The following is a 22,161-nucleotide window of genomic DNA, read 5'->3' on the forward strand; positions in this document are numbered from 1 at the left end:
GAATGAGCACGGCAGGACCGCAGGGCAGGACGCCGGAGCTGAATCACACCTCGGGGTGGATCCGGCCTTGACCAGGGAGCTTGTGTTCAGCCCCCTCCTCAGGCTGCCTCAAGAGGGGGTGGGCCGAGGGGAACAGAAACTCGCAGGTCTCCGAGCCTCTGCAGAGGCAGCTACTGGGTACAAGGCAACCGACAAGAGAGGGTTCCCAGAACAGGTAAGAAGGGGGTTCTGGGGGCACCCGGGCAGAGCCCAGCGGCATCTGCTCAGCAGCTCCTTGGAGACGCTCCGAATGGTCCTCATGTGCGTGAGCAGCTGCCCGGGCACCTGGCCCTGCCTCTCCGTGGGGTCTGGCGAAGCGAGGGCAGTGGCCCTTGTTCCTGAGCAGCTGAACTGGGACTAACCCTTCATTTCGAGTTGCAGTGAATCGCTGGGATCTCTCCAACGGGTCTGCTGACTGAGCGCTTGGCTTGCCGAGTCCAGTTCCTTTTGGAAGATGACAGGATAAAAGTTAATAGAAAAATAAGTACAAAACATTGGGGTTTGATAAGGCTCCAGAGGCCGGTCTTCCCAACATCCGAGTCCTTACTTTCTCTTCTGCCTTCAATGTTCTCTCATCAAATTGCTTTCTTTCAGTTACTTGATGGAAACGGGGTGTCCTGTCTTATTCTTTCTGCCATTTGCCGTTTCGGGGAGATCTTCTGAGTCACCCTGAAAGCCTAGATCTCCTCTGTGTCGTGTCTGGACTATGGGGGTGGGGGGAGCAGGCTGGAAGGGCCCCTGCGTGCCGCTCTGGGCGGGGAGGGCTGGGACGCAGGATTGATGCCTTTGGCGCGCGGCGGAGGGAGCTCGTGTGGTCAGTGACCCCTTACGCTTACGGAGCTCCTTGTAACTCCCTGCCCAGCTGGTGCCTCAGAGAAGGGCTCAGGACGGGTTAAGGAGCATGACCACCCTGTCTCTCCAGGACCAATGTCCACTCTGACACCCAGCGCTGCTGATTCGAGACCTCTGTGGCTGGTGCTGACCCCGCTGCCAGCCTATTGGGGTTGACCCAATGGCACTGGACGACCTCCCAGTAAAGCAACTTTTTTTCTTAAAACCAAAATGTCAACATCACATTGTCACAAGAGCCAGAGTTTGCAGCACACAGTGCAGAGGTGTGGGTCCCCAAGGCCATCAGCTGGGTCTGTGTCAGTGGAAGGGCAACGTGGTGGCCTCCGGGCCCTGCTCCTGGGTGACCCCCCTCCAAAAGGGCAGGGCCTTAGAGGTTAGCCCACGTGACAAATATAAACAGTGCGACCGAGCCAAAAGATGTAAGGCTGGGCGGGAACTCCGGAAGACTGACACAAACATTTTACTGAAAAGGTAGGCACCTTGCCTGAGGTGTCCCAGTAGGTGCCTCTGTATGTCTAGTTCACTCACAAGATGTCATCGGAGCTGTGGCCCATCACGGATGCGTCCTCCCTGCCAGGGTGGAGACAGGGCTGTGCTGGAGGCGCCCTCAGAAGTCCGGGGCAGGTGTGAGGGTGCGAGGTGGGGCCTCCACGGGAGGAGGGGTGGAGATCGCCCCCCCAGGATGCGGGAGCTGGACTGGTCTGGTGGCATAGAGGCATTGCAGGTGCCGCTTGAGAAAATGCGTCTCATGGCCCCTGCCAAGGAGGGCTGCAGGCGGTCTTGGTGGACGACCAGCTCTGAATGTCAGCTGTGCACCACGGCATCGAAGTCAGCGTTCGAGGCTGTGTCCTCTTACTGCAGCTGGAACGTAAAATCCTTCCCTGATAGACGGACACTCTGAGAGTTCCATCCCCTTCTCTCTCCTCCCTGCCACGAGGCTGCTATTCAAGCTTTGGTCCACTCTTCTTTCTCACTCGGGTCTAATTCGATCCCAAGTTCCTCCGGCCTCTCCCAGCCTGGTTGCCTGAGCGGTGGGTGCGCAGAGGAACGGACTCGGCTATTACTCAATTCTTTAGCACCTACTAAGTGCAAAACACCACGCCAGGCGATGGGAACATACTGCTTCCTGGCAGGCTTGCACGACCTTCCCCTTATCAGAGCCCATGTGCAACCTTGAACGTGCATCAGAATCACCCGGAGGACTTGACCGGGTTCCCAGAGTGTCCGACTCAGGCCAGGACTTGCATTTCTAACCATTTCTACACGCTGCTGCTGGTGGCGGGCCGGGGACCCACTTTAAGAACCACGTTTCTAATAGCTGTGCTAAGCACGTGGGCACAGTCCCCAGACAGGGAGCCCACACCGGCTGAGAACGGACCTGTGCCAGGTGGACAGAGGGTCTTGGGAGGTCAGGCTCGGGTGGAGGAAGCGACCCACCCTGCTCTGCCTGGCTCATGCTTTCTCCTCACAGCTTCTTGGAAGGTCCAGTTTTCATTCCTGAGTGACGGGTGGGTGAGCGCGGAGCTTGAGGAGCTCACGGAGGGACCGGTGGTGTCCTCGTACTCACGCTCGGCCCCGGTGGCAGTTGATTACAGAAATCCAAGGCGATGTGTCCCTCTTCATTCATGGAGGTCGAGCTCCGTGTGTGGGCTGCAGGGATGGGCTTCAGCAGCCTTCAGAACACATGAGTGAGCAGTCTGTGTCTCTTACTAAATTACAAACCCCCAGCAACCGCACGTGAGGACCCCACTTTGTAATGCACAAGTCCCGGGAGAGAGGGCGTTAGCGAGATTTTGGTTAAAATGACCACAGCACAGTGATGTCTAACTGCCTGGGCATCGAGTATAGACGGGACAAGGCGGAGATGGCAGCCACCGCACTCAGCCGGACCACAGAGCACACAGCACACAGAGCACCCGGCCGTGTTCAAGGACACACGCAGAGGAGAGCATGGAGGCCTGCCCGGAGGGGGCCTCAGCTCTCCTGTGAATGCAGGCCTGTCTCCACGGGCAAACCAAATCCCAAGGAGGTTGTGCCAACTCAAGCCAACAGCAGACAGCTGTCCTGGGGCCCTTGGTAGGGGTTGTCAGGCAAACCCCAGTGTCCTTGCGCGAGGCACACAGGCTACGTGGTGGACAGGAGTTCTGACCGGGAACCAAAGGGCAGGCAGGATTGGCCAGGTGGAGGACAGTGGGGAGGAGAGCATGAGGCACCCCACTGAGGCACAGCCGGATCAAGGCCCTGCAGAAGGAGGGACAGGCAGTGCTGCCTCGGGGGGTGACCGAAGCATCCGACCTCACGCTGGCCAGAGTGATAAAGAATGCTTCCCACGCGCCAGGCTCTGTGCCAGGGCGGAAGTGCTCCCCAGGAACGCCGGGCATCTGTGGGTGTCTGGTGCGGTCCCTGCACACGAGCCCAGTCCTGGCCAGCCAGCGAGAGCTTGCTACTGCTCTCCCTTCTGGAAGGTTGAAGTGCAGACGCTGCGATGCGGCTCATCACATCGGGGAAGATTCGCCCGCTCAGCTGGCCATGCCCAGGAACATATTTCTATCAGGTGACTAAAGACTAGGAAGGATGCTGGTGAGCAGCGGCAAGACGGGCGTTCTCGGGCTGCGCTGAGGAGTAAAGAGGGAGAGGGTGTTTCTGGAGACTAGCCCTGCAGTTTTACCAAGAGTTTGGCAACATCTACATACACTTTACGTAGCTATTCCACTTCTGGTGAACTGCTTTAACACAACACTATAAAATATGGATTGCAGTAATAATTGCCATGCGACATTAGATAATCTGATTGCCCGATAGTTGGCGAATGTTGAATACATTAGACTCTATTCATATGGTTGGGTATTGTTAAGTCCTTAAAAGTAAAGTGTATGACACATTTTTCATGGCATGGGGAGATGCTTATGTAACCCTTTGGCGGTGTGTCCTTCTGCTGACCAGACCTAGACCCCTCTGAGGAATCACCCCTTTGCGACTGATTCCTTGCCGTGGGCGACATCCTCCACCTAAGCCCATCAGGGCACTGCATTCCCCCGGCCACCGTGATTGGCTGGAGTGTGGGCAGACGACCCAGTGCAAAACAAGGCGACACCAGGAGGCTGACCGCGGCCACAGGGCGAAGGCAGTCCCGAGAGAGGAGAAAGGGTCAGCACCGCGTCCCGCACCCTGGAGCAGGCTGTGCGCAAGGCGCACCTTGGCCGAGCGTGCCCGCGGCGTCAGTTAGCCACGCCCATCGGCCTGCAGCCCCTTAGGGCTCTTTTCTGCAGCCTGCAAAGGAGCTCCGCGTGGTACACTTTATGTTTTTAATCATGGCAAAATACATGTAAAATCCACCACAGTGTGCAGTTCGGTGCCAGTTAGTACATTCACACTGCTGTGTGCTCATCGCCACCAACCATCTCCAGGAGTCTTCTTCACCTCGCAAAATGAGAAGGCTGCACCCATTCATCCACAACTCCCCGCCCACCTCCCCGAGGCCGCTGGCCACCACTGTCCCATGCATTGGACTGTTCCGGCCACCCCATATACGTGGAATCAGACAATATGTGTCCTTTCGTGACCGGCTTATTTCACTTAGCATGTCTTTGCGGTCCATCCATGTCATGGCATGTGTCAGAATTCTGTTTCTTACTGCTGAAGTGTATTCCGTTATGTACACAGACCAGTTTGTTTATGCATTCATCCCTCAGTGGACCCGAGGGGTGTTCCTACCCTCTGGCCATCGTGAATGCTGCTGCTGTGACTGTGGTCATGCAGCTGTCTCTTCAAGACCCTGCTTTTCATTATTGGGGGTGTGTGCATAGAAATGAAGTTGCTGAGTCATATGGCACAGTTTGGGGGAGAAGAGAGGCAGATAAGATAGTTTGTGGCTCCATTAAGGCAGCTCCTCCATGAGGCCCAGCAGTGGGCAGGAGAGGGCTTGGTCCTTTGTATATGGACCCCCACATTCTGGGAAACACAGAACAAGACCTGAACCTTGTTCCCTAAGAGCCAGAGTTAAGGGGTTCTGTCTGGATGGACCAAAGGCCATCTGTGCAGAAAGATATATCGCAACGTCTGTGAAGTCGCACCACCTTGAAGAAAATGGGAATCTGGAGTGGTGACCCAGACTCCCCACAAGAACCTAGAGTTTTGTGGGAAATGCAGAGTGGAGCAGGGTATGACCACAGCTGGGCTCTTCTCTGGACCCAGCCACCTGCCACAAGGGCGTACCTACTGGAGAAGGGGAGTGTGCCCAAGAAGGCTGTGACCTCGGTGCACAAAGGGGGACCTCAGAGAGACCTGGCTGCAACCTGGACCACCCAGGGATCCCCAGCAGCTGTGTACAAACAGCTGCTCCATGTGTCTGACCCATCCCCAACAGCAAAGCCAGGCGTCACTAAGAGGCACCAGCAGAGGGGACCTGCCGGAGCCCCTCCCCCGGCCCCTTCCAGCACCGAGAAGCTGGGCTGACCCCATCTCACCTGCGTCTCCTTTGAACTAAGCAACCCCACCGTGCCCTTGGGCAACTCAGGGAGGTGATGCCCCGAGAGGGGAAGCCTAGGCTCCCCGATAGTAGCTGCAGAACAGCTTATCCTTAAAAACAGTATGAGGACGTGGACACGGATCCCATCCCAGCGACGTACAGGCAGGTTGTACTGCCCGGTGCCGGGCAGCATCTCCGCAGTCCGTGTGACCAGTGACTTCGAGCCTCGTTCGTGTGGACCCTCCACGCGCACACGCGTCCACCACCCTGTATCCGAGACCCCCACACCCAAACTCAGAAGACCTGAAGTTTCTTCTAACCCCTTTCATGGCACAGCCTGACCTGGATGCACAGGTCTGCTTCTGTCTGTGCTCATGCGGGAGTGTCGATGTGCTTCATCACAGGCTGCTGTCCCCACTCCCACAGGACCCATGTCACACCAGACCCCCAAATCTGAATGCACAGGTCTGCTTCTGTCCATGCTCACTGCGGGAGTGTCGATGTGCTTCATCACCGGCTGCTGTCCCCACTCCCACTGGAGATACCCCAGGACCCATGTCACACCAGACCCCAAACCTGAATGCACAGGTCTGCTTTTGTCCGTGCTCATGCGGGAGTGTCGATGTGCTTCATCACCGGCTGCTGTCCCCACTCCCACTGGAGATACCCCAGGACCCATGTCACACCAGACCCCAAACCTGAATGCACAGGTCTGCTTTTGTCCGTGCTCATGCGGGAGTGTCGATGTGCTTCATCACAGTCTGCTGTCCCCACTCCCGCTGGAGATGCCACAGGACCCATGTCACACCAGACCCCCAAATCTGAAGCGTTCCGACTCAGAAAACGCTCCTGGCCCTAAGGGAACTGGATGCATCTCAAAATGTTCGCGGGGGGCATCACCGAACGACGACATTATAGTCTGTTTCTTTCTCCATGGTGTCTTGCATTTCCCACATTATCTGCCCTGTGTCTTACTGTTATAATCAAAAAAGAAAATCTGTCATGTTTTCAAAAACACATTAGGCAACAGCCCCTCGAGCTTCCCTGAGCACTTCGGGCCCCCCCCCCCATGCAGCCCTTGTCTCCTCCAGCGCGACAGACGTCTGGGTCGCCACAGGGACCGGGACGGACGCACGGTGTGGGGGTCCTGCCTCCAGCTCCCCCAGCCACCCACCTCCTGGCTTCCCACCCCTTCGTCAGTGCAGAAACTCTTGCCTTGAGCTGACTCCATGCCCAGGGTGTGTCCTGCCCCTTTTCCAAGCAGCATCTCCGAGGCGACACCTTCTCATCTGTCCCCTCCTGGCAGTGTCCCCAAAGGGCAGGAGCAGTGAGTTCTGCCCAGGCCCGGCCACTTGAGGCTCCTGGTTTCACCCTCCCCGCCAGGGCTGGGTGACCAGCTGGGGTCGCACTGCGATCTTTGACCTCAACCTGCCGCAGCCCCTCCTGCCTTTCTGGGTACCTGCCCAGCTCACTGATACCCTCCCCAGGAGCACCAACCACAGGGGAAAACCTCATGTGCAAATGCTCCTCAGAGTAGACCCCCGGAGGACTTTAGCCTCATGCTTTGCCTCGCTCGAACCCGCACATGGGAATGGAAGACCTAAGTGGGGCGTGGTGCTCTGGACAGCGCGGACCCTGGGGCCTGGCAGCACGCTGCTGGGCTGTGGCTCCTTAGCGCCCTCAGGCCGGGCACACCTCTGGGCACGTGCCAGCTCAGGGCTCTGCTCCCCGGCCTGTCTCCCAGCTGCATGGGTCCTGACGGGAATGTGGCCCAGGCAGCCACCCCTCTGACAGGAGCAAAGACCACCCCATGCAAGGCCAGTGACAGAGCTCCTCTGGGGTCCCTGGTGGTCGGCAGTGTGTGTGCGGTGTCCCTAGAGAGCAGGCTGAGGGCACAGGGCTTCCTCCTCGGGTCCAGCCCGGGCACCCTGGGCGGAGAAGTGATAGGCAGAAAGCAGCCCCGCAGCCCACCAGGGCTGGCAGAGACCGTGGACATTCACACCCTACAGCCCTCCACACCGGACGCTGAAACCGAGGTGACTTGCTCGGGGCCCTGCTGTGGGAATCGGTGTGGGAGCTGGGGTCTGCACCCTGGTCTCTTCGGCTCAGGGTTCTGGCCCCACTGAGGTACGTGCCGCACATCCACAAGTGCTCCCCAGTGCTCGGAACTGGCAGCGCAGTGGAGGACCCCAAGCGTGGACGGCCTGAGCCACACTGCCGGCTCTAACTCCACAGGGAGCAGGCCTCTCACCAGCCCGGCCTGCGCCCCACCACCCACGCAGCCCACAGTGTGCGGGGACTTCTGGGCTCGTGCTGCTTCTATCTTTGGAGGACGTTTTGGTATTTTTGTTTCCCGGATTCTTACTGTGGTGCAGGAGACAGGACATATGTCACCCTGTGTTGAGATTCCTTTGAACAGAACTGGCAAGGAAATGAGAAGAGAGCCTAATTAGGGCCGATAACCCCACGGAGAAATCCGGGTCCCTTGCGGACCACGTTCTTCCCACAAGCGCCGTTTGTCAGATGTTTACAGAGCCTTCATTAGCTTAGCACTCCCCTCGATAAGAGGTCGCAGCAGGCATCGGGGCCAGATAAGAGCGGCAGAGGACACTCCGGGACGGCGGGCGAGGGCCTGGGAACCGCCAGCGCGCTGGGCGCAGGACGATGCGCGCCCGGGCCTCCGGGTCGCCTCCCCACACACGCTAGCACAGGGTGGCCGCCGGCAGTCTCCTGCACGGGGACCCTGCTGCCCAAGATGTGCGGCGGGGCGCTGTGGCTGGCCCTGCGGGTGCTCTGCCTGCTGGCCTGCTCTGCGCTCGGGAAGCCTCTGGCGGGCCGGGGCCGCGCCTTGGCCAGGGGGGATGCCCACCGCCTGCTGGCGGCGGGCGCAGGCGAGCAGGAGGGAGGCGTCTTCGACCTGCGGATGTTCCTGGAGAACATGAAGGTGGATTTCCTGCGCAGCCTCAACCTGAGCGGGGTCCCTGCCCAGGACAAAACGCAAGCGGAGCCCCCGCAGTACATGCTCGACCTGTACAACAGGTACACCGCCGACAAGTCGTCCACCCCCGCGTCCAACATCGTGCGCAGCTTCAGCGCGGAAGGTACAGTCGCCCCGCCCGCTGGGCGCCGGAGGGTGGGAGCTGGGGGATCCCGCGGCCCAGCGTGCACTGCCCGGGATGGGGGCCACCGGCCCCAGGAGGCTCTTTGAGTTCCACTTTAAATGACTTAAAATGAAATAAAATGAGTAATTTAGTTTTTCCGTTGCACCAGCTTTGATTCCAGGGCCCACAGTTGTGCGTGGCTGGTGGCCAGCCTACTGGACAGTGCAGGTGACAGAGCCTGTCCGCGGCTGGAAACTTCCACTGAACAGCTCTTTGCTCTGGAAGATTCTCCCTCCTGGGCTAGGGCGGCGTTCAGCTCAGTGGGAGCTGCGGGAAGGCCAGCTCCCCTGCCCCCCCCCCCCTTTTCCTTAGGAACAGAGGACTCATTTAGCTCTAACCACTAGCATGTTCTTAAACTTTGAGAAAACGTCTGCCTTCTGAAAAGGTGTCAAAAATTCAGATACATTCCTCTGAGAGATTGGCGGGCTACTTAATTATTTTCCAAGTGTAGAATGCTCTCCCTGATTCGGGAGGACTAGATGATGCATGTCAGCCTGGGGCTTCTGCTCACTAGTTCACACAATGTGCATGATTCCAGGAGCAGGGAGGCAGGATTTGCAGAGCTGAGCAAACTCGCCCAGGAACCCACGGGTTAGCAGCTGGATGCTGAGCCAGGCCCCCGGCTGGGTAGCTCAGGAGCTCCCTGCAGCTGCCGTCTGCGGCCTCCCTCTGAGCAGCCAGCGGCACAGGGCCTCTCTGCTCCTGGGCTGGAGCCCCGCGAACTCTCCCAGCCTTGCTCACGCCGCTGCCGGCCAGACCTGTCGGCCCGCCGAGCAGACGCCCATCTCAAGGATGCTGCGGTCACAGTGCATGCCCAGCCCTGCCAGTTTCTGACTGCCCCAAAGAAGAAGAATCTAGATTTTATGTGAACTTGCCTGATTTTTAAAACACTGGCTTTATTAGCATTATTATTTTAATACAATCTGCCAGCATCTCACCAGGCCCACAGCGCATGTCTATAATGTCTGCTTTGGGGCTGCTTGGCTGGACCCAATCGCCAAATCCCACAGTCTGGGGGTCCAGCATTTACATCTCTCCATGGCACCTCCACCCTCCAGCGCTGGCCGTGAGCTGGGAACAGGCGCCCCGCTCCGACCCAGCTCTGCCCCCGGCCAGCTCTGCCCTCCTGTGGGGCCAAGTGCGTCTGCCTTCGCGGACTTCGCAGACAGGGAGGGAGGCGCAGGGGCGGAGGCCATTTGCTCTCGAGATGTCTGACCAGAGCCCCACAGCTGCCATCAAAGCCCGGCAGGAGCACTTAGGTCACTAGTACACTACTCAGAGACGCCTCGTTTTCAGGCATTCCAAGCACTCGGCACGTCTGCGGGGGCTGGACTAGCTGCGAGGGGACCGCAGAACCGACGAAGGGCCAGGTGCACTGGTGGGCGGAGGGTCTGGGAGGGCACAGAGATATTGTCTGAGCATCCAGTATGAGCCAGGGACAGGGCTGGTAAGTGACATGCACCGTCTTGTTGAAGCCTCACTCCAACCCTGGGGGGCGGGAGGGAAGCAGCCATCCCACAGATGAGGACAGAGAGACTCGGGGCTTCTTCAAGGCCGTAAGTCTAGGGAGGGCAGAGTCAGGATGGGCACCGTAGGCTGTCGGACGCCAAATGTGCTGTTTCTCGCAGCGGTGCACAGTCTCCCTGCAGTGGGCTCGTAGGCAGTGCTCCCAAAACAGCTGTCTTCCCTGTTTGCGGCCGGGCCGTGGCTGCCACAGGCATGACGATGGCGTGTCAGCCAGGAGCGTGGGAAGCTGAGACAGTTGTGCGGCTAAAGGGAAGCCCCATTTTCGCCTGGCATGACAAAGCAGTCAAGGCTAAATTTTTTCCCCTCAAACATTAAAAAAAAAAAAATTCACTTTCATTTTGCTCTGAAGTTATTATTGCAAATGATTTTTACACCATGTAGGTGCCGAGGTTTTTAATATGGTCTTAGTCTTAGAATTTCACCCCACCCCCAAGACTTCCCCTTTAAAATCATACACTGGGGATCAGCACTCAGATGACAGTTTAATTGCTGCTTTAGTTGGTCCTTTTAAAAAAGTCAGGATCTTGGCAGAATTGTGCGCTCTGGAAGTTAAACACCCTAAACCGTCTCCACTTCTGTAAATACAACATGATCATTAGATTCTCTCGGGGTCAGTGTGAAGAGTCAAGTGAAATGTGTGTGCAAAGTCCCTGGTGCAATGCTGGGTCCCTACAGATGCTCAGGACTCACCTGCTCAGTCCCGTCAAAGGCATCGCCTGCATCTGCTCCCCTTTGCAAGCTATAAACGCACCTTTCAAAAAGCTCGTCTACATGAGGGCTTCAGTGAACCCAGCTAGGGATCTGACAGTGTCATCCCAGATGTCCTTTCAAGCCATGAGTCTCTGCTTTGGGGTCATGAACCAGACCCTCCCAGCAGAGGCCCCCCTTGTGTGCTTGCCTTTCAGATGCTGTCTCTGCATCCGCCACAGAAGACTTCCCCTTCCAGAAACACATCTTGCTCTTCAACATCTCCATCCCCAGGCATGAGCAGATCACCAGGGCAGAGCTCCGACTCTACCTCTCCTGTGAGAGCCATGAGGACCGCCCCCATGAGCCGAAGGGAAACGTGGTCATTTATGACGTCCTGGATGGAGCGGACGCATGGGGTGCCTCCGCGGGGGCCAAGACCTTCCTGGTGTCCCAGGACATCCGGGACCAGGGCTGGGAGACCTTTGAGGTGTCCAGTGCTGTCAAGCGGTGGGTCAGGGCAGACTCCACCAAGAGCAAAAATAAGTTGGAAGTGACCGTGGAGAGTCACAGAAAAGGCTGTGACAAGCTGGATATCAGTGTCCCCCCAGGCTCCAAAAACCTGCCCTTCTTCGTCGTCTTCTCCAACGACCGCAGCAATGGCACCAGGGAGACCCGGCTGGAGCTCAGGGAGATGATTGGCCACGAGCAGGAGAGCGTCCTACAGAAGCTGTCCGGCCATGGCCCCGGGGAGGCAGGTGAGAAGCAGGGTGGGGAGGACCCGGAGGGCCGCGCGGCCGCGGGGTCGTCCTTAGCCAGACGGAAGAGGAGCGCCGCGGCCAACAGCCACTGCCAGAAGACCTCCCTGCGCGTGAACTTCGAGGACATCGGCTGGGACAGCTGGATCATCGCGCCCAAGGAGTACGATGCCTATGAGTGCAAAGGCGGCTGCTTCTTCCCCCTGGCGGACGACGTGACCCCGACGAAACACGCCATTGTGCAGACCCTGGTGCATCTCAAGTTCCCCATGAAGGTGGGCAAGGCCTGCTGCGTGCCCACCAAACTGAGCCCCATCTCTATCCTCTACAAGGACGACATGGGGGTCCCCACCCTCAAGTACCACTACGAGGGGATGAGCGTGGCAGAGTGTGGCTGCAGGTAGTGCCGCCTGCGGGTGGGGGGCCAGGTTGGGGTCGTAATGGGAGGTCTCGCACCTCCCTGGGCACGACGGGGACTGAGTCCATCTGCAGGCCAGCCTGGAGAAGGAAGGGGACTGTTACATCGTCAAGGTGAAAGCTGCCCTCCCCCTTGCAGCCCCCCACGCACATCGCCGGTTTGACTGCGGGGAGGTGATGACAAGGACAGGTAGGGATCTGGAGAGAAGCCGGAAGCCGGGAAGGGTCACTGGGGTGGAAGGGGAGATGGGGAAAGGGGACAAGAGACAAAATAATCCAGAGTCAGCAGAACACTGAGCACAGGTGTGCCAGAGGGTACAGACAGCTGGTGATGTGTAGGGATTTACGGAAATTAAAGGAGTTGAGGGGGATGGGGCTTATTCCAATGACCTCGGGGAGTACGGGGGAAAGAAACGGGCTGTACACCAATCATTTCACGTATTCCCACGACCCAGTGAGACAGGTGTCATGACCCCTGATTTATATATGCGGGACTCAGACAGACAGGTCAAGGAGCACCGGTCAGTCGCCTGATTCCATCTCACAGGTTCCCATCGGTCTGTCCATCTCCAAAGCCTAGGACCTTCCCTAGTGCCCCAGCGCAGGTCAGCAGGTCACCGTGTAGCTAAAGGTCAGTTAGGTGTTGGGAGGGGGAGAGCGGGGGCACTGGGCGGAGCCTGGCCAGTGCTGACCAGTGCGGCTGATTTGCCTGTTACATCCGGGGCACATGCTGACTGCTCAGCGCCTGAGCTGATTGGGCGGCCAGTGCTTTTCAAGCCCCGGAGTCACTGAGAAGCCACCCCTACACCACCTGCAGGACAGAGTGCAGGACGGCGGCGCGGGCCACAGCCTGCGCGCGACCTGCTGCCACGCTGCCTCTGTGGCCGCCGTTCCCTCGGCCTCCTGCTGCCTGCAGACCCGCGGTGCGGCGGTTTGGGAGGCTGGGCGGCCTCTGGCCTGCATCTCTGCGGTTACGCAGCACCACCAGCTCAGCAGCTTAGCACACTGAGGCTCCGTGCACAGCGACTCCTCGGGAGCCAGGGCTCAGGAGACTCGGTCCTCGCTGGCTCAGCCGGCGCTGCCTGCCTCTCCGGCCTCCTTGAGCCGTGAGCCCCTCGGCCCTGCCCTGGGCTTGGGCCCGGGTCAGCCCCCACTGAGCCCAGGGGAGGACATAGTTTCAGTTTCCTCTGTATTCACCCTCTCCTCTGACTCCGGAGACGCACGTGGAATGGGATGGAGTGAGGAAGAGTCTCGAGTGGTGAAGACCCCGCTCCACGGCGCTCTGACCACTGGCAGCGCAGAGCCTAGAGGAGACCTAGAGAGGCCTGAGCCATCCCCACGGGTGGAAGCTCCCAGTATATTGAAAGGAAAAAATGGTTTGTGCGAAATGTTTACATGGAGTCAAGGAACAACTTTAACCTAAAAATGCAACAAGACATCACTGATAATTACTGGAGTTACAGAAAACACTGACCACTGGTACGACACTGCTGCCCTATCACAGACATGGGTGGGGTCCCCTCTCGTCCCGATGCTGTACTTCTATGCCTGCGTCAACGTGTTACTGGGAAGTAAAGTCAAATGTCTCATCTGTGGCCTTCTGTGCGTGTGAGACCTGGGCTGATGGCCCCTCCGCCCCACACCTCGCCCACCCCCCTACAGGCCCTTCTTTCCATGGGTGGGCGAAGGGGCGGGCATGTGGTGGTGGACACAGTGGGTGAGTGAACGGGTGTGCACGAGGGCATGTGTGTGGTGGGGTGTGGGCCTGAGCGTGAACGTGGGTATTTGTAAGTGAACGAGGACACTTAGCCAACATGCCATCCTCAACCCCCACACATCAGGGCAGAGAGGGCCTGGCTTTTGCTGAGACACATCTGGTCCTAAGGCATCTCCACCTGGCATCCTGGGGCCGCACAGTCCCCGCATCTGCCCCTGCACAGCTGCCCAGCTCCAGCCACATGCCCTCAAGAGTGCTTCCTGTTCTCAGCCTTTAGGTGGCTGTCCTGGCCGCCCCACCCCCGCCGCACAGCCCAAGTCCACCTGCGGGGCCCCAGCTCAAGTGTCACCCTCTCTGGCCACTTTCAGACACCCTGAGGCTGTTCTTCCTGGCCCTGGGAGCATGACAGTGTTCCCCCCTCACAGCTGTCTCTGGCCTGTGGCGGCAGGTCTCCTGGGGACGAGGCCTGAGGGCCTCTGGTGTCTGTCGCCCTGGGGCGGAAACAGCCCGTGGCTCGGGACAGACGGGTGTTCTTCCACCAACTCCCCAGCCAGAGACCGAGAGGCAACAGCACCACCCTCTGGACACTCGCCTTGTGCTGACGCAGCCAGCAAGCCCTGTGCCTGAGGACCACCCTTTGCACCGGGGCATGTGACATGCTTCCTGGAGTGTGTCCCTTTCTGTCACATCACGGCAGTGACATTGTCACAATCCACGTAGGGAGCTGAAGCACAGCAGAGTGACGATTAGGCAAGACTGACGCTGTACGGTGCCCCGCGTGGGACCCACCGGCAGGCTGGGTGCAGGGACAGGCTCGGGGGGCAGAGAGGCCACAGGCAGACACAGAGCGATGAGAATGAGTGGGGGGACAGTGCGGACAGCTGGCGGTGGGCTGGGGGCACCTGAGCCCCGGGCCGGCTCAGACAACAGCCACATGGGAAGAGACATTTCTGTCCCAATCTCGACAGTGAAAAGGCAATGGAGGCACCTGGAGACCCCACGTTGCGCTCAGAGCCACTAGCCAGGGACCGCGAGTGAGCCCAGTCATGACACCAAGCCCACAGTCCCCCTGCTGCTCCAGCCTCTGAAACCTTCTCACGGTCAAGACCACAGCGGCAGGAGCAGGAATAGAGCAGGAACGAGCCCGATGAGCCAGACAGCTGTGCTCCCCGGGCAGGCCCTGGCCCGCCTTGGCTCTGTCTCCCCTGCCCTGCTTGGTACGGTCCTCAGCCCCGCCAGGCGCCCTGACGGCTCTGTGTGCTGGACAAAGAGGAGGACGTGGCCTCCCCCATTAGCTCAATAATATGTTAGCACGGTCACCGAGCAGAGGCTCGTGCCTCTTCCAGAATTCTGCCCCCAGAGAGGGAGACCGCCTGGTCACGCCGGCCCCGCCCTTCCCTTCTTTAAGCCCACGTGAGGAACAGCCACAGGAGCTGGGCTCCCACAGGTAGGGGTCAGAGGTCACATCCCTCTGCAACTCTTTTTTCCCTTTACTAGGGGTTTTGTTCCATATCCAGCTGGTCTGACCAGCTCCCTCTGTCCTGGACATCAGTTTCTTCCCAGAACATCCCTTAGAATTCTGCTCTCCCTGCCGACGGGGCCTCTGCATCTGGGCCCAGCTCAGAGGCTCGAGATGCTCCTATACCATTACCTCGAGTGCTCCTGTGCAGGGGAGGAGGAAGCAGAGGCCCAGACTGATAGAAATGCTGCACAAGTCATGCAGTGGGGAGCCCAGGGCAAGCCCACCGGCTGTGGGGGCTCCTTCTGTCCCACCGACTCCTGCAACAGACCCCAGACTTTAGCTTTGACAGCACTAGGTGACATAAGGACAGCCAGTAGGACTGGGCTGGCCTCTTTCCCATGGTGCACTTGTGTTCTGAGGTCTCTCGAGTGCACACATGCAGGTGTGTGGCCGGCAGTCACACGGCACTGCTTGGCTTCATGTTCTATTGTCGCCACCCTAAAATTTGTAACAGTTTTTGACAAAGGGCCCACATTTTCATTCTGTGCTTGGACCCCACAAAGGATGTAGTGGATCCTGGATGCAGGTATGTGGGTGGCACCTTGGTTTCCTGTGTTCCAGGGACACTCTGGAGCTGCTGCAAGCCGCCACACTGGCTGGATCCTGGTGGGGTAGGGTGTCCGAGCTTTGCTGCTGAGAGCCTGCCCCAGGGTTTGAGCAAGAGGACCATCCCCCTCACCTGTGCATGTTGAGGAGGCCTTACCCAGAGAAGAAATCTTACCCAGTTGCCTCAGTTTCCCTGAACCTTCTCACACAGATGACTACTCCCCACAGAAGGAGCCTGTTTCATTAGTGGATGACTGCTCATTGGGAAGATGTCCCTGGCCTGGGGCCAAAGTCTGCTTTTCTGCATCTTCCTCCTGTGAGCATCTCTCTGAGTATCCTCTTTCCCCATGAGCCCTAATATCCCAGCCATCTCCAGGGGTAATGTGGGGCCTCTGCTGGGGCAGATATAGCCAGCACAGGCCATTCTAGACTGAAATAAACAAAATAAGGACAACAAAATATTGTTCCCATAAGCCAATGCAGTTTGTGGGGTTTCCACATATTTCCCCCTTTTAAAGAAGAATGGAGAGCATAGGTAATAGGCCTTTAAAAAACAATGTCCAAGCCAGAGCCTGGTCCCCTGAGCTGAGTCATTACGTTATGCTACAGAAGCCATCTTCCACAGACAGAGTTTTCCCATCAAAGCAGCTTTAGTATTGGGGAGAAGCAACTGCCCCACAAGCTGGAATCTCTCTCACACCACCCTCTATATGGACTCTGCATCTAGGGGAGTCCTACAACCTGAGGCTCATTAAATGACTGAGTCTATCAGCCAGCCTGCAGTACAGAGACAGATCGCTGGGTGCTTTGAATCTTTGCCTGGCCTTCAACTCTGCCCTGCAAGAACAAAACCAAACTTTGGTGTTCATTTTGGTCCAGTCCACACACTTTCAGCCTTGGAGCCACAAACTATGGATCATTGATATCCACAGGGGCATTTTTGCAGGTTCCAAACACTGATGAGGTGAACTGCAATTAACATGATAAGTAACTACTCAGCAGCCTGCTCATGTTGGGGAGTTGAGCATCACTGTCAGCCAGCAAGAGGGTCGAGCTCACACACAAATGGATCAATAGCAATCAAAATTTCATCACAACAGGAGGGCACACACAAAGCTCACAAAGAACATTATTAGAGCAGCCAGTTTTGGTGATCATGGAGACTGTGCCTCTGGGTCCCAAAGGTCACCTACAATGTAAGATCATACTACCAAAACTGGGAGACCTAGCAGATATATCTAATACATAGAAAACAACAAACAAACAGGCAGCCTAAATGGTGAAACCAAAAAATAAGCACCAAATAAAAAAGGAGAATTCTCCAGAAGAAGGGTCAAATGAAATGTAGATAAGCAAGCTATCATATATAGAGTTGAGTAATGATTATAAGAATACTCAACAGCATGAAAAAGATATAGAAACAATGAAACACAACCAATAAGAATTCAAGAATGCCATAACAGAAATAAAGAGTAAAACACTGGAAGGAATAAATAGCAGATTAGAGAAAGCTGAGGATCATATAAGTGAATTATAAGATGGCACACACAAAAAATAATTCAATCAGAGAACAACAACAAAACAATTAAAAAACATGAGGACATTCAACAGACCTATGGGACAATATGAAATGTAACAACATTCACATCATAGGAGTGTCAGAAGAAGTAGACCATGAGCAAGGTTTAGAAAACCTGTTTGAAGAAATAGTGGCAGAAAATTTTCCTAACTTGGTGAAGGAAAAAGGTACACAAGTTCACGAAGCACAGAAAATCCCAAGCAAGAGAAACCCAAAGGGGCCATACCAAGACATATCATAATAAAAATGACAAAAAATAAAGAAAACAAATTTTAAAGGCATCAAGAGACAAGCAACAAGTTACATACAAGGGAGCTCCCATAAAGCTGTCAGTTGATTTCTCAACAGAAAAACTACAAGCCAGGAAGGAATGGCATAAAATAATCAAGGTAATAAAAATTGAGGCTCTGAAACCAATACAACTTTATTCAGCAAGGCTATCATTTAAAATTGAAGGTGATGCCCTGGCCAGTTTGGCTCAGTGGTTGAGCATCGGCCTGCAGACCAGAGAATCCTGGGTTCAGCTCCCACTAGGGGCAGGTACCACACACACACACACAAAAAAAACTTAAAGGTGAAATAATAACTTCCCAGATCCCCTACCAAAAAAAAGCTAAAGGAATTTAATATCACCAAACCAGCATTTCAAGAAATGTTAAAGGGACTGCTATAATCAGAAGAATAAATATACAGAGAGAAACAGAAGCATAATGACTAAAAATGACAATTAATAAGTACCTATTAATAATAACTTTAAATGTAAATGGCTTAATTCACCAATAAAAAAACATAGGGTAGCTGAATGGATAAGAAAATATGACTCATATATATGCTATAAACAAGAGACCCACCTCAGAATAAAAGACCCACACAGGATGAAAGTGAAGGGTTGGAAAAAATTTTTCCATGCAAATGGAAACAAACAAAAAATATGCTGGGGTACCAATACTCATATCTGATAAAACAGACTTCAAAATGAAGGCCATAACAAGAGACAAAGAAAACCACTACATAATATTGAGGGATAGGTCCAACAAGAGGATATAACCCTAGTAAACATATATGCACCCAATATAGGAGCACAAAAATATGTTAAAAACTTCTGGAGGATTTTAAGGGAAAGAGCGACAGCAATACAATCATAGTAGGAAACTTTAAAACACCACTGACATGCCCTGGCCAGTTTGGCTCAGCAATTAGAGCATCATCCTGTGGACCAAAGAGTCCCAAGTTTGATTCTGGTCAAGGGCATGTACCTCAGTTGTGGTTCATCCCCAGCCCTGGTTGGGGTTGTGTGGCAGGCAACCAGTCAATGTGTCCCTCTTGCATTGATGTGTCTCTCTCTTGCTCTCTCCCTCCCTCCCACTCTATTTGAAGCTAAATAGAAAAATAAAATAAAACACCACTGATATCCCTGGATAGGTCTTATGGACAGAAAAACTAACAAGGAATCAGAGACCATAGATCAGATGGCTTTAATTGATACTTACAGAGCATTGCGTCCCATAACTGCAGAATATACATTCTTCTTAAGTGCACATGGGACATTCTCAAAAATAGAGCACATGATAGGATGTACAAACTAAGTCTCTACAAGTTCAAGAAGACTGAAATCATATCAGGCATCTTCTTAAATCACAATGGCATGAAACTAGAAATCAATTACAATAAAAACATTCAAACACATGGAGGCTAATTAGCATGTTATTAAACAATGAATGGGTTACCAATGAAATGAAAGAAAAAAAAAATAACAAACTTTCTATAAACTAATGAAAATGATTCCCAGACGGTGTGGCTCACTGGCTAAGCATCGACCCATGCACCAAGAGGTCACTAGTTTAATTCCCAGGCAGGACACATACCCAGTTTGTGGGCCAAATCCCCAGTGAGGAGGCATGCAGGAGGCAGCAAATCGATGTTCTCTCTCATTGATGTTTCTATCTCTCTCTCCCTCTTCCTTCTTCTCTCTCTAAAATCAATAAAGAAAAATCTTTTTTTTTTTTTTATAAAATTAACACACAACAACAGAAAATCTATGGGACACAGAGAAAGCAGCCCTGAGAAGGAAATTCATAGCATTACAGGCCTAACTCAAGAAACAAGAACATTTTCTAATAAACTTTCTAACCCTAAGACTTAAAAAATTAAAAAAGAGAAGAAAAAGAAAAACCCAGAGTAATTAGATGGAAGGAAATACTAAAGATCAGAGCAGAAGTAAATCACATAGAGACTAAAAAATAAAAATAAAAAAAAGTATAAAAAATCAATGAAACCAAGAGCTGGTTCTTTAAAAAGATAAGCATGATTGATCAACCTGTAGCCAGATTCACAAAGAAACAAAAACAGAAGACACCAATAAATAAATTCAGAAACAAAAAAGGTGAAGTAACAGATGACAATGCAGAAATTCAAAGGATTGTAAGAAAATACTATGAATAATTATATTCCAACAAATTGGACAAACTAGGCAAAATGGACAAATTCTAGAATCATACGCTCTTCTAAATCTCAACCAGGAAGAGTACAAAATCTAAACAGACCAATAACAATGAAGGAAAAGGAACTAGTAATAAATAAACTCCCAGCAAACAAAAGCCCTGGTCCACAGGGCTTCATAGGGGAGTTTTACCAAGCATTCAAAGAACAAATAACACTTATTCTCCTCAAACAACTCCAAAAAACTCAAGATAGAGGAAGACTTCCAAGCTCTTTTTATAAGCCAACATAATCCTGTTTCCAAAACCATATAAAGACACTACAAAGAAAGAAAATAACAGGCCATATTCCTGATTAGCATAGATGCCAAAATTCTCAACAAAATATTAGCAAATAGGAAACAGCAATCTATATTAAAAAATAATTCAGCACAACCAAGAGGAATTTATCCCAGAGATGCAAGGCTGATAAAATATTTACAAATTAATAAATGCAATACACCACATACACAAAATGAAAGAGAAAAATCATATGATCATACCAATAGATGATTGAAAAGCATTTGACAAAATTCAGAACCCATTTCTGATAAAAACTCTCAGCAAAGTGGGAATAGAGGAATCATACCTTAACATAATAAATGCCATATATGACAAACCTACAGCCATATTCATACTCAATAGACAAAAAACTACAAACATTTCCTTTAAAAACATGAACAAGACAGGAATGTCCACTTTCACCACTCTTATTCAACATAGAATTGGAAGTCTTAACCACAGTGATCAAACAAGAAAAAAACAACAAAAGGCATCCAAGTTGGAAAGGAGGAAGTAAAACTGTCATTATTCGCAGATTACATGATATTGTACATAGAAAACCCTACAGATATCACCAAAAAACTACTAGATTTAATCAATAAATTTTCCAAAGTAGGATACAAAATTAACATCCAGAATTTGATGGCATTTTTATACACCAATAATGAGCAGAAAGAGAAACTGAAGAAACAATCCCATTTACCATTGCAACAGAAAATTAAGATACCTAGGAATAAACTTAGCCAAGGAGATAAAGACCTGTTCTCAGGAAACTACAGGACATTGAAAAAAAGAAATAGAGGAAGCATATACCATGTTCATAAATTGGAACATAGATTGCAAGAATCAACATCATTAAAATGTCCATACTACCCAAAGCAATCTATAGATTCAATAAAATCCATAGTAAAATACCAATGGCATATTTCACAGATCTAGAACAAATATTCCATAAGTTTATATGGAATTCAAAAAGATCCCAAATAGCCACAGCAATCTTGAAATGAAAAATAAAGTTGGAGGGATCACAATACCAGAAATATACTAGTTATACTACAAAGCCACTGTGATCAAGACAGCCGGATACTGGCACAAGAACAGGCTCATAGATCAATGGAACAGAACAAAGAACCCAGAAATCTACCCATGACATTATGCTCAATTAAGATTTGACAACATAGACAACAGCATAAAATGGAGTAAATATTGTCTCTTCAATAAATGATGTTGGAAAAATTAGACAGGTATATGCAAAAAAAAAAAAAAATTAAACTAGACCACCAACTTACACCATACAAAAGAATAAACTCAAAATGGATAAAAGATTTAAATGTAAGTCATGACACCATAAAAATCGTAGAAGAAAATGTAGACAGAAAAATATCAGATATCACATGTAACAGAATTTTCACCAAAACATTGTCCTAGTGCAAGAGAAACAAAGGAAACAATTAATAAATGTGACTACATAAAACTGAAAATTTTCTGCACAGCAAAAGAAATCAGCATCAAAATGAAAAGGGAACCCACTATATGGGAGGACATAGTTGCCAATAATACTTTGGATAAGGGTTTAGAAATATATAAAGTACTCATACAACTCAACAAAAGGAAGACAAACAACCCAATTGAAAAATAAGCAGAGTTTCTGAATAGACACTTCTCCAAAGAGACATGCAAATGGCCAGAGACATATGAAAAAATATTCAACATCAGAGACATGCAAATTAAAACAACTTTGAGGTATCACCTCACACCTTCCAGACTGGCCGCCATCAACAAATCATTAAACAACAAGTGTTGGCGAGGGTGTGGAAAAAAGGGGACTCTAGTACACTGCTGGTGGGAATGCAGACTGGTGCAGCCACTGTGGAAAACAATATGGTATTTCCTCAAAGTATTAAAAATTGAACTGCCATGTGACCCAGTGATCCCACTTCTAGGAATACATCCTAAGAAGCCTGAAACACAAATCAAAAAGAGTATATGCACCCCTATGTTCATAGCAGCACTATTTACATTTGTTAAGATCTGGAAACAGCTGAAGTGCCCATCAGTACATGATGGATAAAAGTGCTATGGTACATCTATACAATAGAACACTATGCAGCTGTAAGAAAGAGAAATCT

General features: G+C 52.4%; 1 protein-coding gene across 1 annotated transcript; it reads left to right on the forward strand.

Moving 5' to 3' along the window:
* The first annotated feature begins 8,114 nt into the window (after positions 1-8,114).
* GDF2 (growth differentiation factor 2) lies at positions 8,115-11,896 on the forward strand. The gene is made up of 2 exons (XM_036265980.1): positions 8,115-8,460; positions 10,953-11,896. Exons 1-2 carry the CDS (start codon positions 8,115-8,117, stop codon positions 11,894-11,896), a joined length of 1,290 nt encoding a protein of 429 aa, XP_036121873.1.
* The last annotated feature ends 10,265 nt before the right edge of the window (positions 11,897-22,161 follow it).

Source organism: Molossus molossus, unplaced genomic scaffold (genome assembly GCF_014108415.1).
Source record: "Molossus molossus isolate mMolMol1 unplaced genomic scaffold, mMolMol1.p scaffold_m16_p_17, whole genome shotgun sequence".
In the NCBI taxonomy this organism is placed as follows: Eukaryota; Metazoa; Chordata; class Mammalia; order Chiroptera; family Molossidae; genus Molossus; species Molossus molossus.